The 12374-nt window shown below is 62.4% G+C and overlaps 1 protein-coding gene across 3 annotated transcripts in view; it reads right to left on the bottom strand.

Moving 5' to 3' along the window:
- Window positions 1-12374, bottom strand: part of SHANK2 (SH3 and multiple ankyrin repeat domains 2) — a 404459-nt gene that overhangs the window by 338906 nt on the left and 53179 nt on the right. For 2 of the 3 annotated variants that reach the window (XM_039840587.1, XM_039840588.1), the window contains exons 4-5: window positions 7169-7372; window positions 4946-5011 (exon numbers count right to left, since the gene is read on the bottom strand). In XM_039840587.1, coding sequence (XP_039696521.1) covers window positions 4946-5011; window positions 7169-7372 — 270 coding nt within the window. Of the gene's footprint in view, window positions 1-2937; window positions 3047-4939; window positions 5012-7168; window positions 7373-12374 lie in introns of all 3 variants that reach the window. The other variant, XM_039840586.1, reaches the window with a different exon arrangement.

The following is a 12374-nucleotide window of genomic DNA, read 5'->3' as shown; positions in this document are numbered from 1 at the left end:
GAACCGGCCTGGAGCTGCTGGAGCACAAGGGCGCGGAGGGTCCCCCCCTGAGGACACCGAGGGTCCCCCCCGAGGACGCCGCCAGGGCGGCTGCGGGGGGAAGGGGCGTGGCCAGCTCCTCCCTCCACCGGGACGCCTGCCGCTGGGGGCTCCGTTCCAGGACCGTGAGCTGCACTGGCTCAGTGACCACAGGCCCCCAGTCCCAGACGCTCTGAGTCGGCCAGGACCCCAGGCGTGTCCCGCCAGATGTGGCCACAGGTGAGAAGAGAGACCACCGACGGCCACACCTCCTTCCCACCCACGGGGTACAGCAGGGACTCTGGACTCCCAGGGCCGCAAGCCCAGGCTCTGCCCCCGTCTCCTCCTTCGCCTGTGACCCGGTGAGCGGCCTCCGCTCTCAGAGCTTCCGGCTCCCCCGAGGACAGTGGCCCCACAGAGGGCTGCTTCGTGCAACGCACGCAGACTGAGGGTCACGAGGCTTCTCATGCCCTTGGCACCTCACGGGCCCCCGGTAAGTGCTCACGTAACCGCAGCTGTAATCATGAGGCGCCCTTGTCGCTTCTACGGTGACCGGTCACGACAGCCTGGAATCAGGGGCCTCCCGGACGAGGGACTTTCAGCGGGGAAACCAGGGCTGCCCCAGGAGAACGGGGACAAGCTGGCCGCACCGCCCGTGTCTGGAGGCGGCCCCCCAGAGCCAACCGTGCCGCTCCCTCTGGGGCCCGAGAACACGGCTGCTGAGCTCCCGCTGACGGAAGTCTCTGGAGGCCCCGAGCGGGGACGCGCCCGCCTGGGAAACACCAGCACACGCGTCCGTGCGACGCTCGCGTCGGCACCGTCATCCGACACAGACGCGCAGACGGGCGTTCGGGTCCGTGTCCCCCACGAGTCACCGGGTGGGCCTCGGAGAGGCCGAGGTGGGGAGCGGTCTGCCCCGGGACGCTCTGAGGCCGGGTCCCCTCCCTGGGGCTCCCCTCACGAGGCCCGGACGCGAAGTCCCCGTCCTGCTCCGGCTGCTGTTTCTGGCGTGTCGCCGGGTCCCCCATGTGGTGTGTCACAGGCAGGAGCACACGTCGGCCTCCGACACGCCGCCTTCGACAGGGACGAAAGTGAAGACGTGGGTTTCCCTCCGGGGTCTGGCCCAGGCACCGGCTCGGCTCATGTCCACATCGTCCCCCAACGCTCCGTCCATGTAGAAGGCGGGGGCTCTCCGCCGCTGGCCTGAGGTCGCCCCCGGCCCCTTTCCCTGCTGCTCCTTCTGAACGGTCCCCTCCGCGTGAGGTCAGGCTCTCCTGTCGATGCCACGGTCAGAGCCGTGCACCTCGCTCTCTCATCCCATGCAGACACACTGGCGGACAGGGGAGTCACCGTGCCCCGAGGGGGGACTGCGTGCTGGGCGAGCACCACGTGGGGGTCCCCTACTAGCTTCCAGGGCCAGAGGAGCCCCCCAGGTGACAAGAAAGCTCTGCTCTTCGGCGCTTTCTCAGGCAGGGTGGGCTTGATAACTGTGAGGTGGGACGCGTCTGTGTGACAAGGGCACAGGGGGAGGGCTCGCCCGCCCAAGGAGGGGGGGCCCCACTTGCTGAGTCCCAGACAAACGCTCTCAGGCCCAGGGTGACCCCGCGGCCAGGGCCAGCGCTCCGAGTTGCCGTGGAGACTCCCAAAACAGCCTCCGCTCCACAACAGCCTCGCCTCGGGCCACCGAGATCAGCGTGCCCCACTGGCACGGGACTGTCACCCAGACGACTATGCCTCCATCCCCAGGGGACGCTAGGCAGTTTCTGGAGACGTTTTTGGTTGTCACAACTGGGAGTGGATTCTACTGGTATCTGGGGAGGGGGGACAGGGACGCTATATTATTATACGATGCAGGGGACAGCCTCCACCATAAAGAACTGTCCAGTCCCACAATGAACTACTAATCAGATGTAAAAAAGGAAATTCTGCCATTTGTGACAACACAGATGGACCCTGAGGGTGTCATGCTAAGTGGAGTGAGTCAGACATAGAAAGAGAAATACTGTACAATCTCACTTACACGTGAAATGTGAAAAACCAGACTCATAGATACAGAGAAGAGATTGGTAGCTGTCAGCGGGCGGTGGGGGTGGGGGAACGGTGGGGACGCATGTGGGGTCAAAGGCACAAACTTGCAGTTATAGAATGAATAAGCCTGGGGTGTGACGACAGCAGGCAACACAGTTGATGATGCTGTGTCATATCGCCTCAAAGTTGCTGAGAGAGTAGATCTTAAAAGTTCTCGTCAGTGAAAAGTGCTCTGTGAGATGAGATGGATGCCAATCCAGACTTATTGTATGACCACAGCACGACAGCATACACACACATACACACACACACACACACACACACACACACACACACACACACACACTCGTCAAATCGTTACATTGTACGCCCGAAACTAACACAGTGTTACAAGTCAACCGTGTCTCAATTTAATACCGAGAAAAAAGAGGAAAAAGTTAATGCTCATTGGGAACTGTTAAAAAATAATAGTAATAAAAAGAGCCGTCCCGCCCCAAATGTCAGCGCTGGCCAGGCCGAGGACCCCTGGCCATTTAACCCCACGCGCGGTTCTAGGGCTCTGGTTTCCAGCAGAGGCAGCGAGACCTTCGCGTGTGCGTGCGCCTCCCAAGGCACCGGCCCCACGCATGCTGTCAATCATCCGTGCCTGCGTTCACTCAGTCGACAGGCACCCACTGAGCACCTACTGCGTGCCAGGCCCGTGCTGGCTGCTGGGGCTACCGTGGGAGCCGACGCAGGCTCATCCAGAACTCAGGGAGGAGAGAGAAAGCCCTTTAAAACCCGGGGGGGCGGTGCGGTGCTGCACGCCACACAGTCGGGATGCGGACTGACCCGTCCCAGCAGAGCCCGCGCTCCGGGAAGCGCACGGCGTCCTCCGCCACTGACCCCTACCTCCCGTCTCCAGGTCGTGGAAATTCGGATCCAAGCCTCGTTCCAACATCTTCACGATTTTCTCCACCGAGCGATGCTGAATGTAATCCATGCATTTTTTCAGATTGGTCTAAAAAGGAAAAAAAAAACAACCTCCTTTACAAGACGTGTCTTCATGAGCCATGGGAAGGTCTGTTACATGGGGTTCAGGGGGGCTGTCCCTTGATGGGGCCACTGCCGACCCTGGGCTCCCCAAGCGGTGGCTTTCTGCTTCTGGAACCCCAGGATGAGCACAGAGCCCGGCGTGTGGCGCACGTGGCCAGCCCGTCCTGGGCTGACAAATCCTCATGGTTCACTGTCCTTGCCAAGAGCCAGGGACACTCCTTCCCACCTGGACCACCGCGAATAGCTACGGTGGCCAGGGTCCTCCCCAGACCTGACTCTGCCCCTGGCGAGTGAGGCCCACGAACCCACGTTTGTGTTTTCTGAGCTCTAAAGCTCAGGCCAGGCCACCTTGGTGAACCCCATGACCAGACAGGTAGAAACAGGGACACCTGGTCACCAAGTGATTCAAAGTGAAGAAAGACGTTCACTTCCCAGGAGATCAGAACGATCAACAGGTCATCCCTGACGGGAAGGGACATGTCCCCAGCCTCATCTGTAAGACAGTAATGATTTTCTGTCCAGGAAGCAGACAGCTGACCTAGTCGATCGCAAGCGCAGTAACCGATCCGCCTCCACCCTGCTCAACAATCCGTCCCCACCCACGCCTCTCCCAGAACAGCCTGGAGGGAAGTTTTGAGAACAGTGGCTTCCCCGGACCCTTTGGCCACTGACAGGGCGGGCTCTCCACCCCAACGCCTTCCACACGTCCTGGGACTAGAAGTTAACAGGCGTCCGGAAACACAGCTGCCTTTGGTTTCATTTAAGACCTTCCCTGCCGTTGACTGAGAGACACTTTTGAACATTCGCGAGCATCGTTTGTCGATACACCAGAGGATGATGAGAAGATCCAGGAGCACCGAGACCTCAGGGGCTGAGCGTCACGGTGCCAGGGACTCGGGGCCTGGCCAGGGAAGGAGCGCGAGGAAACCAAGCATCTCGTTCTCCCAGAAAGTCACCAGCGCTCGAGGACGGGGGGCCACTCCGGAAGGCAGAGAGCCAGGCAGGAGGGCCACCGGCCGCGCCGAACGATTCCAGCACAGAAATAAATTACGATAATGGCACGGTGTAAAAGAAACCCCTGTGTCCATCCCGACACAAACAAGGGGGCCGTGTTGCCTGAGAAAGCCCTCTGTGAGCCCACGGCACAGGTGAGCTCACCTGGACAGCAGCAGGGCCAGCCGAGGAAGCCGACCAGGCAGCCTCGTGACTCTGGCTCCACGGGGAAAGCTACAGCCTCTCGGGGGTTGGGCAGGGGTGGCATCTGTGGGCACCACACCCTGGTGTTCAGTGAGGTGCCCACCACATGCTGCAGCACCCCTGGACACATACGGCACCCCTGATGGACAGCAGGCATGCCCAAAGCACGCTGGCCAGGTGCAAGGGCACCCTGAGAACAGGTACACACAGCACGTCCAGCTAGGAGCTGGGTGCTCCACGGATGCAGCCCAGGGCTCGTTCCTTAGATGGACACCCCCTCCACCCGCCTGCCCCACACGCACGTCTCACTGGTGCGTTTACGTGAGCGGGACCCTAACCTCTGGGGACAGCAGCGGAAACCTACTTCGGGGTTGTCTTCTGTTTCAGCAGCGATGGCTCAGAGATGGGGGCCACCTCTCTCCCCAAAAACACCCGGGGAGACGTGCCCTAAGTAGGTTCCTCTCTAAGTGAGACTACGTCACCTACAGGTTGTCACCTAATGTGTCCGCATTACGCAGAAGGAGATGGAGGTATTTAAGGGCGGCCCTGGGGGACACCCTGTGGGCGCCAGGGGAGGGTACGGTCGTCAGGCAGGAAGAACCCCACCCCGCGAGCACCCCGATCTAGGCCGGCGGTGCGGGCGACAGCCGCACCTGCGTACCTTGCTGTGGAGCTTGGCCAGCTGCTTCTCGTCCAGATTGGGCTGTTTGTAGACCCGCTTCTTGTACCGGAACTGGCAGACAGCAAGAAGACACGTGAGGACGTCACACGGCCGCTCGGGAGAAGCCGGCCCTCTGCCCGCGTGGCCCACGGGGCCCCCCACCCCCATGCTGCGGGGCCCCAGACACTCCGGACACCCCGACACCCCGGACGCCCCGAGAGCGACTGTGCCGAGACCCTGCAGCCGCAAGGTGACCGGCCAGGACGAGAGATGGGAGCAACCCACAGGGCCGAAGTCCCGGGTCAAGGGCCCCGCGTCGCTGGCTGCCACGGCTCTGACGGGCCTGGCCTGAGTCAGCACGGTGACGAGGGCACAGGAGGACGGCGCTTCGCACACCGAGGCCCCTCCACGCCGTGACCCTCATGGAAGCGGTGGGACCGACGGCTGCCGAGGCCACCTCCTCCCATGGACGCTGGGCCACAAATCCCACCCTCAGCCGGCGCCTCCCCCAGCACTGGAAATGACACTGTAGGACCCCTGGGGCCGGAGGGACAGTGCCCGGGGACGGAGCCTCGGCGTCACGTGGCTCCCTGATCCCCAGCTCCCCTCAGTCACCTACGCCGCTCCCAGGAGCCCTGACCCCTCTGTCACCAAGTGCGCTGGGGACAGGTGGCTTGGGAAGACGCCGACAGCGGGGAGTCCCCGAGATTCTGAGCGGAGGCCTCCGCCGCCGCCCTGTCTGCAGGGAGCCTTCGGCTGGACGCTTGGCCCGCCCCAGACTCAGTTGCCTTGTCTGTCCCATGGAGAGGAGGACACGGAGCTCTCAGGGGGGCCCGAGGACTGAGCGTGAGCTGCCGGGCACGGGATGGGTGCTGGACGCACGCCGCTGTCTCCCTCCCCCGCTTCCCATGACCCGTCACACCCCGAGGAGCTTGAACGGGGGCGTGACAAAGTGACGTCGCCCACGCGTGGAGCGAAGCAGCCGGGCAGCCCGGGAGCTGACGCTGAAACCACAGGGCCGATCCCGCATCCAGTTCCCAGAGGGACACCCTCCTGTCCCGCCCCCTCCACGGCCGACAGACAGACAGACAACATCCCTTGTCGCACAGACCGAAACCCGGTATCGCTGCCAAAATAAAGCAGGCGTGAGGTCGGCCAGTTCCGGGGGGCAGGCTGTCCGGGGCCCCGGCACCCCCTGAACCAGCCTGGCGAGGGTGGGGGCCAGGCCCGCCGTGCGGTCACCGCCGCCCTCTGGTTCCAGAGTCAGGTGGGCCCGCGTGTCTGCGTGGCCCCGTGAAGGGGCTGCTGTGACACTCGACCCCTGCATATGCCCCCCTCCAACTCTGTCAAGAGGCGCCCGGCCTTTCTCTTCCAAGGCCCACCCAGTGCCACGTGTGTTCCACCCACGTGGAGACCCCAGTAGTCTCCGCTCCAAGGTCACCCTCAGACCCAGAGGCGTGCAGGTGGGTCACGGCCTCGGCTCTGAACGCACGCCCGTGACGTCACCGACCAGTCGTCTGCACTCACGGAGGACAGCGTAGGACCCGCCTGCGTGGCTCCCTGCCAGCCCGACCCCCACTTGCGGCCCCTGTGTTTATCATGCCGAAACACGCCATCGCCAAGCACCAGCGACGCGCTGCGTAGGGGCAGAAATGACCAGCAGCTGCGCGTGTGACTGTCCCGACCCATCACGTGGTAGCACACCCTGGCACCTCGGGGTGTGCAAGCCGGGGTCAGCAAGGCAGGGCCTGGGGTCACACTCTACGTGGACATGGGTAAGGCCACCTGACACATATGCCCCCCATCACCACGGTGGCCCAAGGACACGCGACGGGCTCTCGCTGCTCAGAGGTCATCCCGGTCATCCCAGGGGCGAGAGCCCGAATGGAGGCCAGGTCCCAAGGGCAGGAAGGCTGATCGGGAGGCGGAAGGGAGCCCCGACCCGCAGCCCCGGAATGGAACGCAGAGGTCCTGGGACACACGCCTCGGGGGGACCTGTGGTGAGCTCACGCTCGGACTTCTTCTCAATGAACCTGTCAAATATCCTGAGTCAGGAAACTAATGCTGACCACGGACTTGACAAACACGGCGTGGCAGTCGGCGCCTCACACCAAATGCAGCTGCAACCTCAGGACCCCAGCCCGAGGTTTCAATCTGGGGGGGATTTCTCAACCAATCGGAAGGCGGGGCTCGGCGCGGGCCCTCCCCTCCCCTCCGCACCGCGGGTACCTCCAGGGAGGGCACGCCCCCGCCGGCGGGCTGGGGGTACTCCCGCAGAAGCCGCTCCTCGTCCAGAAACTTCCCGTCACGCCCGCCGCACGCCGGCTGGAACAGCCCGTAATTCAGCACGTCCTTCAGGCTCTGGCTCAGTGAGCACAGAATCCGCTGCTTCGCGGCCCACACCGTGGCGTCCGGGTTGAATCGAATGCACTTCTGCGGGGAAGGACAAAGACACCCGATTAGGGACCCGGCTGCCACCTGAGCAGCCCACCCGGGCACGTGTCCGGAGATGGCAAAGCGTTTCCATCCAGGATCCCGTGGAGTTTCGGGGTGAAAACCCGGCCCGTCCTGCCGCCTGGAGAGGGGGAAGCCGAGATGGAGCCGCTGGTTCCTGCGGCCTTGACTCTCACTGTTGACGTGACTCTCTGGTCATCCACAGCCACCTGTTGCCCCGGGCAACCCCTGTCACCTGTCCGGAGCTTCTGAGACTCCGGCCGAGTGTCTGACTCGGCGGCCCAGGCGGGGGCCCAGGCGGGGGCCCGGGCCTGCATCGCTCACCCGTCTCAAGGTGGCGCTGTCGGCGCCCGTCCGCAGAACTCCCTTTGAGAACCACGGCTCGAGCAAATCATGGGGCGACTTAATTTTGCCGTTGCGTGCTCTTTGTCATTTCACGTGCAGGTGGCCGTCTCGTCTGGCCACCTACGCCGACTCCGAACGCGACGGCCGCAAACACACTGACGCCACGTCTCCCGAACCACAGAGGAAGACGATTCCGGAAACGCCGCCTCATTTGCCACGAGAGCCGATCTTAAAACGTTAAATGCTGTGAGCAGTGCCTACGAAACCATCACAAACGCTTTCCAAAAACAGAGCAGGGCCGCCAAGAACTGGACCGGCACCATTCGGTCGCGTTCCCAGGTGCCTTCCGTGAGACGCCCCAGTGAGCCAGGCCAAGCCCGCCGGGAACTGTGCCTTCTCATTCGGCGGAATTAACGTCCTGCTCTGCTGAGCAGCCATCGGCGGGGCCTCAAGGGTCTGCTTTATATATGCAGAAGGTTTCGAGATAAACACGTGGGACAGACGATGGGGCAGGAACCAATGTCCCGTGGGGTGGGGTCTGCGTGCCGGGGGCCCCTACAGCCTCCCAGCCTCCAGCAGCTTCCTCCCTGCAGGGTACGAGTCCTGCCCCTCTCACCATGCGGCCGGCTCGGCAGGCGCCCAGGGCCGGGAGCCCCACCGCCCGGGAACCTGACCCCCTGCGCCTCGTCGACCCCTCTGTTCCTCTCTCTTGTCGGAGGCCGACTCCAAGGTGACACAGTCAGACCTGAGTGGCGCCGCCTGTTCACTTCAATGGCACGTCCGTGACTTCCGGCCCGCACCCCGTCCACCCTTGGCCGTGACAGAAGGACCTGGAAACGCCAGCACGACAAACGAGCCCCACCAGATGTGACAGATAACTGTCGGCCTCTGATCCCAACGGCACAAGTCAAGTTCCCTGGGTACCAGGCCCGAGGACGGCCCACAGCTCCTGGCCAAGCCAGCAGGCGGGGAGCAGCCGCCCAGGACATCTGCAGGTGATCAGAGACAGGTGTCCACTGCCGCTTAGTGTTCGGGTGGGGGCCGCTGAGTGTGGACAGTGCACGGGCCAGCCCTGCACATGGAAGCAATGTCCTGCTCCAAGGAAATCACCAAGGGGGCTCCCTGGAGAAACTTCTAGAAGGAGCAGGAGCTCGGAGGTCAGCAGCACTTGGTTTCCAGCCCAGCTGCGTCCCTGACCTTGTGATCTGGGCAAACCTACCAACCCGGCAGGTCCCGGGTCTGCACGACGGACACGGGGCCGCTGCTGACCTCGCGAGGATGGACGAAGCACACACAGAGCGCGCTGCGGTGGGCCGAGCGCGTCCGCCCAGATGCGAGGGCCTCACGCCCTTCACCTGCACCTGTGCTGTGCCTGGAAGCGAGGCTCTGCAGGTGTCGCGCGTTACGGCGGGTCACGCTGCAGGAGGCTGGGCCCCGATCCGGTGTGACGGTGTCCTCATAACGGGAAGCCTGAACACAGACACGCACGCAGGGGGAACGCCAGGTGAAGATGGGAGGAGAAAGGGGGTGATGCCTCTACAAGCCAAGGAACCCCAAAGACTGCCAGCAAGCCGCCAGAAGCTAGGGAAGAGGTCTGGGGTCCATCCTCCCTGAGCTCAGAGGAACCAGACCAGCCGACACCTCGATCTCAGGCGCCCAGCCTCCAGGACACGACACAGCGATCGTCGCTGTCTAAGCCACACCTCTCCGGAGCCCGCCACAGCAGCCACAGGAACTAACACATGTGAGGTGCAGCATCGCCACCGCCATCTTCCCCAGGACGAGGGCGCAGAGGCTGGGCACCCCATCCCCCAGCCGCCCCCTTCCTTCCTAAGCGAGGGGTGCTGCCTGCAGGGCGCAGGGAAAGCCGGACGAACCCGCCTCGCTCCTGCGCTCACTGCCACCGACTCACTCCCCGGCTCGCCGAGCACCCCCAGCAGGCAAACCCCAGTCCCCAGAAGAGTCCCCGTGGTTTAGGAACCAATGAATGATGAACGAATGCTGGGCAAACAACAGAGGGCAAACCAGCCCTGGACCGCGTCCTGGCGGTGACAGGCTCCCTGTCGTTTGTCATGGAAAAGGTGAAAATAAAGCCCAAACATGCCCCTCGCTGCCGGGGTGAGGGGGGTCCCCGCGGGCAAGCACACCTTAGTCAACGAACAACCGGAGGAAAAGGAGTCGAGAGCGTGGGCTGGGAACTTCGCGGCCAGGGCTCAGCACGGGGCCCAGGACAGGGCCAGCACACGGAGCAAAAGGACAGTCTTAACCCCAGTGGCCCTCCTGGTCCCATTAGTGGTGTGAAGCCAGCACAGTCAAGTCCCGCCTGAGTACTGGCTTCGCAGTTCATCTCCCTGCAGCCCGCAGATGGCTGTCTGTCCTTCACGATTTGTTTGGACAGAACCGCCAACACCACGAGGTCGAATTACGCAGATACACTCAGTACCGCCGCCTCCGCTGCACCCGTCCATTCGCGGTCCTCAGGGGAGAAGTCCACCTCACTCTCGACTTTTACCCAGAAAAAGCGAGTAGAGTGACGGGGAGAGGTGCCAAACCCCGGGAGGGGTGCTGCAGGGTCCTCCTGAGTCACACGTTCAGGACCCAGAGCTGGAAACAGACCTCAGCTCTGCAGACACCATGGTCAGCATTCAGCAAGATCTCAGGAGATTCTGAAGGAAACCGCGTTTCAGAGCACGTCATTCATTGCAGAGAGGACCAGTCCACGTTTAAAACTTCCTCCGCGGTCACAGCTGACGTTGTCGGTTCCCTCACGATGAGTTTTAAAAGACCCCTAATAAACGGAACGTGCCAGGCCCCGCCTGCAGGTGCATTTCGGGGTGTTCGGGCATTTACCAGCCATCCGTGTGCAATCTGCATATCCGGCCCCTCTGAAAAACCACCAACGCCAAGGGCGGCCCAAGACGCAAACGGGCAATTTCCAAATTCAACTTCCCAAATGAAATAATTGTGGACAAAGACCCATCGGGCTGGTCCATGGGGCAGCAGCAGACCCTGAAACGCTGTCAATGACAACACGAGGTTTGTATAGAGCGGGAAAACGCCAGGTGGCCTTGACCGGAAGGACAGCCTGACAGAGAAGGCGGGGCTCTAGGAGCTGGGCTGGCGCTGACGCCGGGTAAAGCACCGTGGGTTCGCCTTCCCAATCGGAACGACAGTTTGCAAACGGCAAAAGCCCAAGAGCACCCGCCCGAGGCCGTGGGGACGAGGCAGACGGATCACGCGTCCTGAGACTTTTAAGGGGCTAACTAGTGGTCTTCCGCTCTTGTCACAGTGACGGTGACCTGGGAGCCACCAGCTCAGGCTCCATCAGTGACCCCTGCCCTCCTTATAGAGTGGTCCTCCTGTTTGATCCCACAACTTGGGGCAGCCCCACAGCAAAAGCAGAAGATCTGCTGCTGGCTGGAGGTGTCCGCTGAGAGCCGTACGCGGAACGGCAGGTGCGTCACTAAGCAGCGCTGACCGCAGACACGAGGCACTCGCTGCATCCGCTCGCCTGGCTAAGCAAGGGCGTTACACGCAACAGTAGCACCCGCGCAGAGAGGGGCACCCAGAGACCCCAGGACCGCGCCCCAGGTCGCACGGCCGCAAGGGGAGGAGCTGGGACCATGGGGCCCCCACGGCCAAGCTAATGAGCTTCCACTGGATCCCACCTGCACAGCACGGGGACCTGTGACCCCGGCAGGCGGCCGTGCAGTGGATGGGTGGGCGCCGTGACTACATTACACACGGGAGGATCAGAGCCCCATCCACCCAGGAGGAGAAGCCACGGAAACGCGACCGTGAGCGAAGGTGTAGAGGGGAGCCCTGGCCTCGGATTGGAGGCAGGAAATTAAATGTCGATGATTCAGGCCCTGGTGCTACCACCTTCTTGCTGATTCTCATCAGCCGGGGACGCGGGCAGGGAGGGGCCATCTGCTCTCACCGGCAGGGCCTCTGAGCCACAGTCTCACCCACGGGGTTTTACAGAGCTTTTCTACAGGATGTGCGGTAACTGCAGAACGAAGCCACTTCCCCCCCAGACGTCACTGTCTCAAAGACACAGTGGGGGTTAACTCTAAGCTTCGCAGAAGGGCACGCTGGGCCAGGCGTCTGCCAGGTGGCCGGGCCGGGCCAACCTCCCTCACACAGGGAACGAGAACCCGACACGCAGCAGAAGCGGGCAGCACGGGACCCTCACAACGCGCAAGACTAACGCGGGCTACAAGTCTTTGTTGCCATTTTTTAGTTGGATGTTAGAAAATAAAGTGTCTGTTGGGCGTTAGCGAGCTGCCCTGTGAGACAGATGACAACCCACACGGGGAGACCTGGCCACCCGGGGCCCCTGGCCTCTCGGTGGTTTAAACGGTTCACCACACACCAGTTTCCTCAAAGGAATCGAGACGTGTAAGCCACTCCACTGAAGGACAGTGAGGTTGATGACCCTCACCACGTCACAGAGGCAAGAGCGGGGTGGAGGTGGAGGGCAGGGGGCTCTCTTTGGCCTTAATGGAACCACAAAGAAACCAGATTCCACGCCTTCTAAATCTCTGAAAGGCGATCCAAAGACACACTACAAAGGACATAGCAGGATCGCTCAAAGTAGAGATCGAAGATACAACTCATATATCTGTGTGATGGA

The sequence above is a fragment of the Pteropus medius genome, unplaced genomic scaffold, assembly GCF_902729225.1.
Source record: "Pteropus medius unplaced genomic scaffold, Ma_sr-lr_union100, whole genome shotgun sequence".
Classification (NCBI taxonomy): Eukaryota; Metazoa; Chordata; class Mammalia; order Chiroptera; family Pteropodidae; genus Pteropus; species Pteropus medius.
Note: the sequence above shows the minus strand (reverse complement) of the source record. Positions and strands in the feature narration are given on the sequence as shown.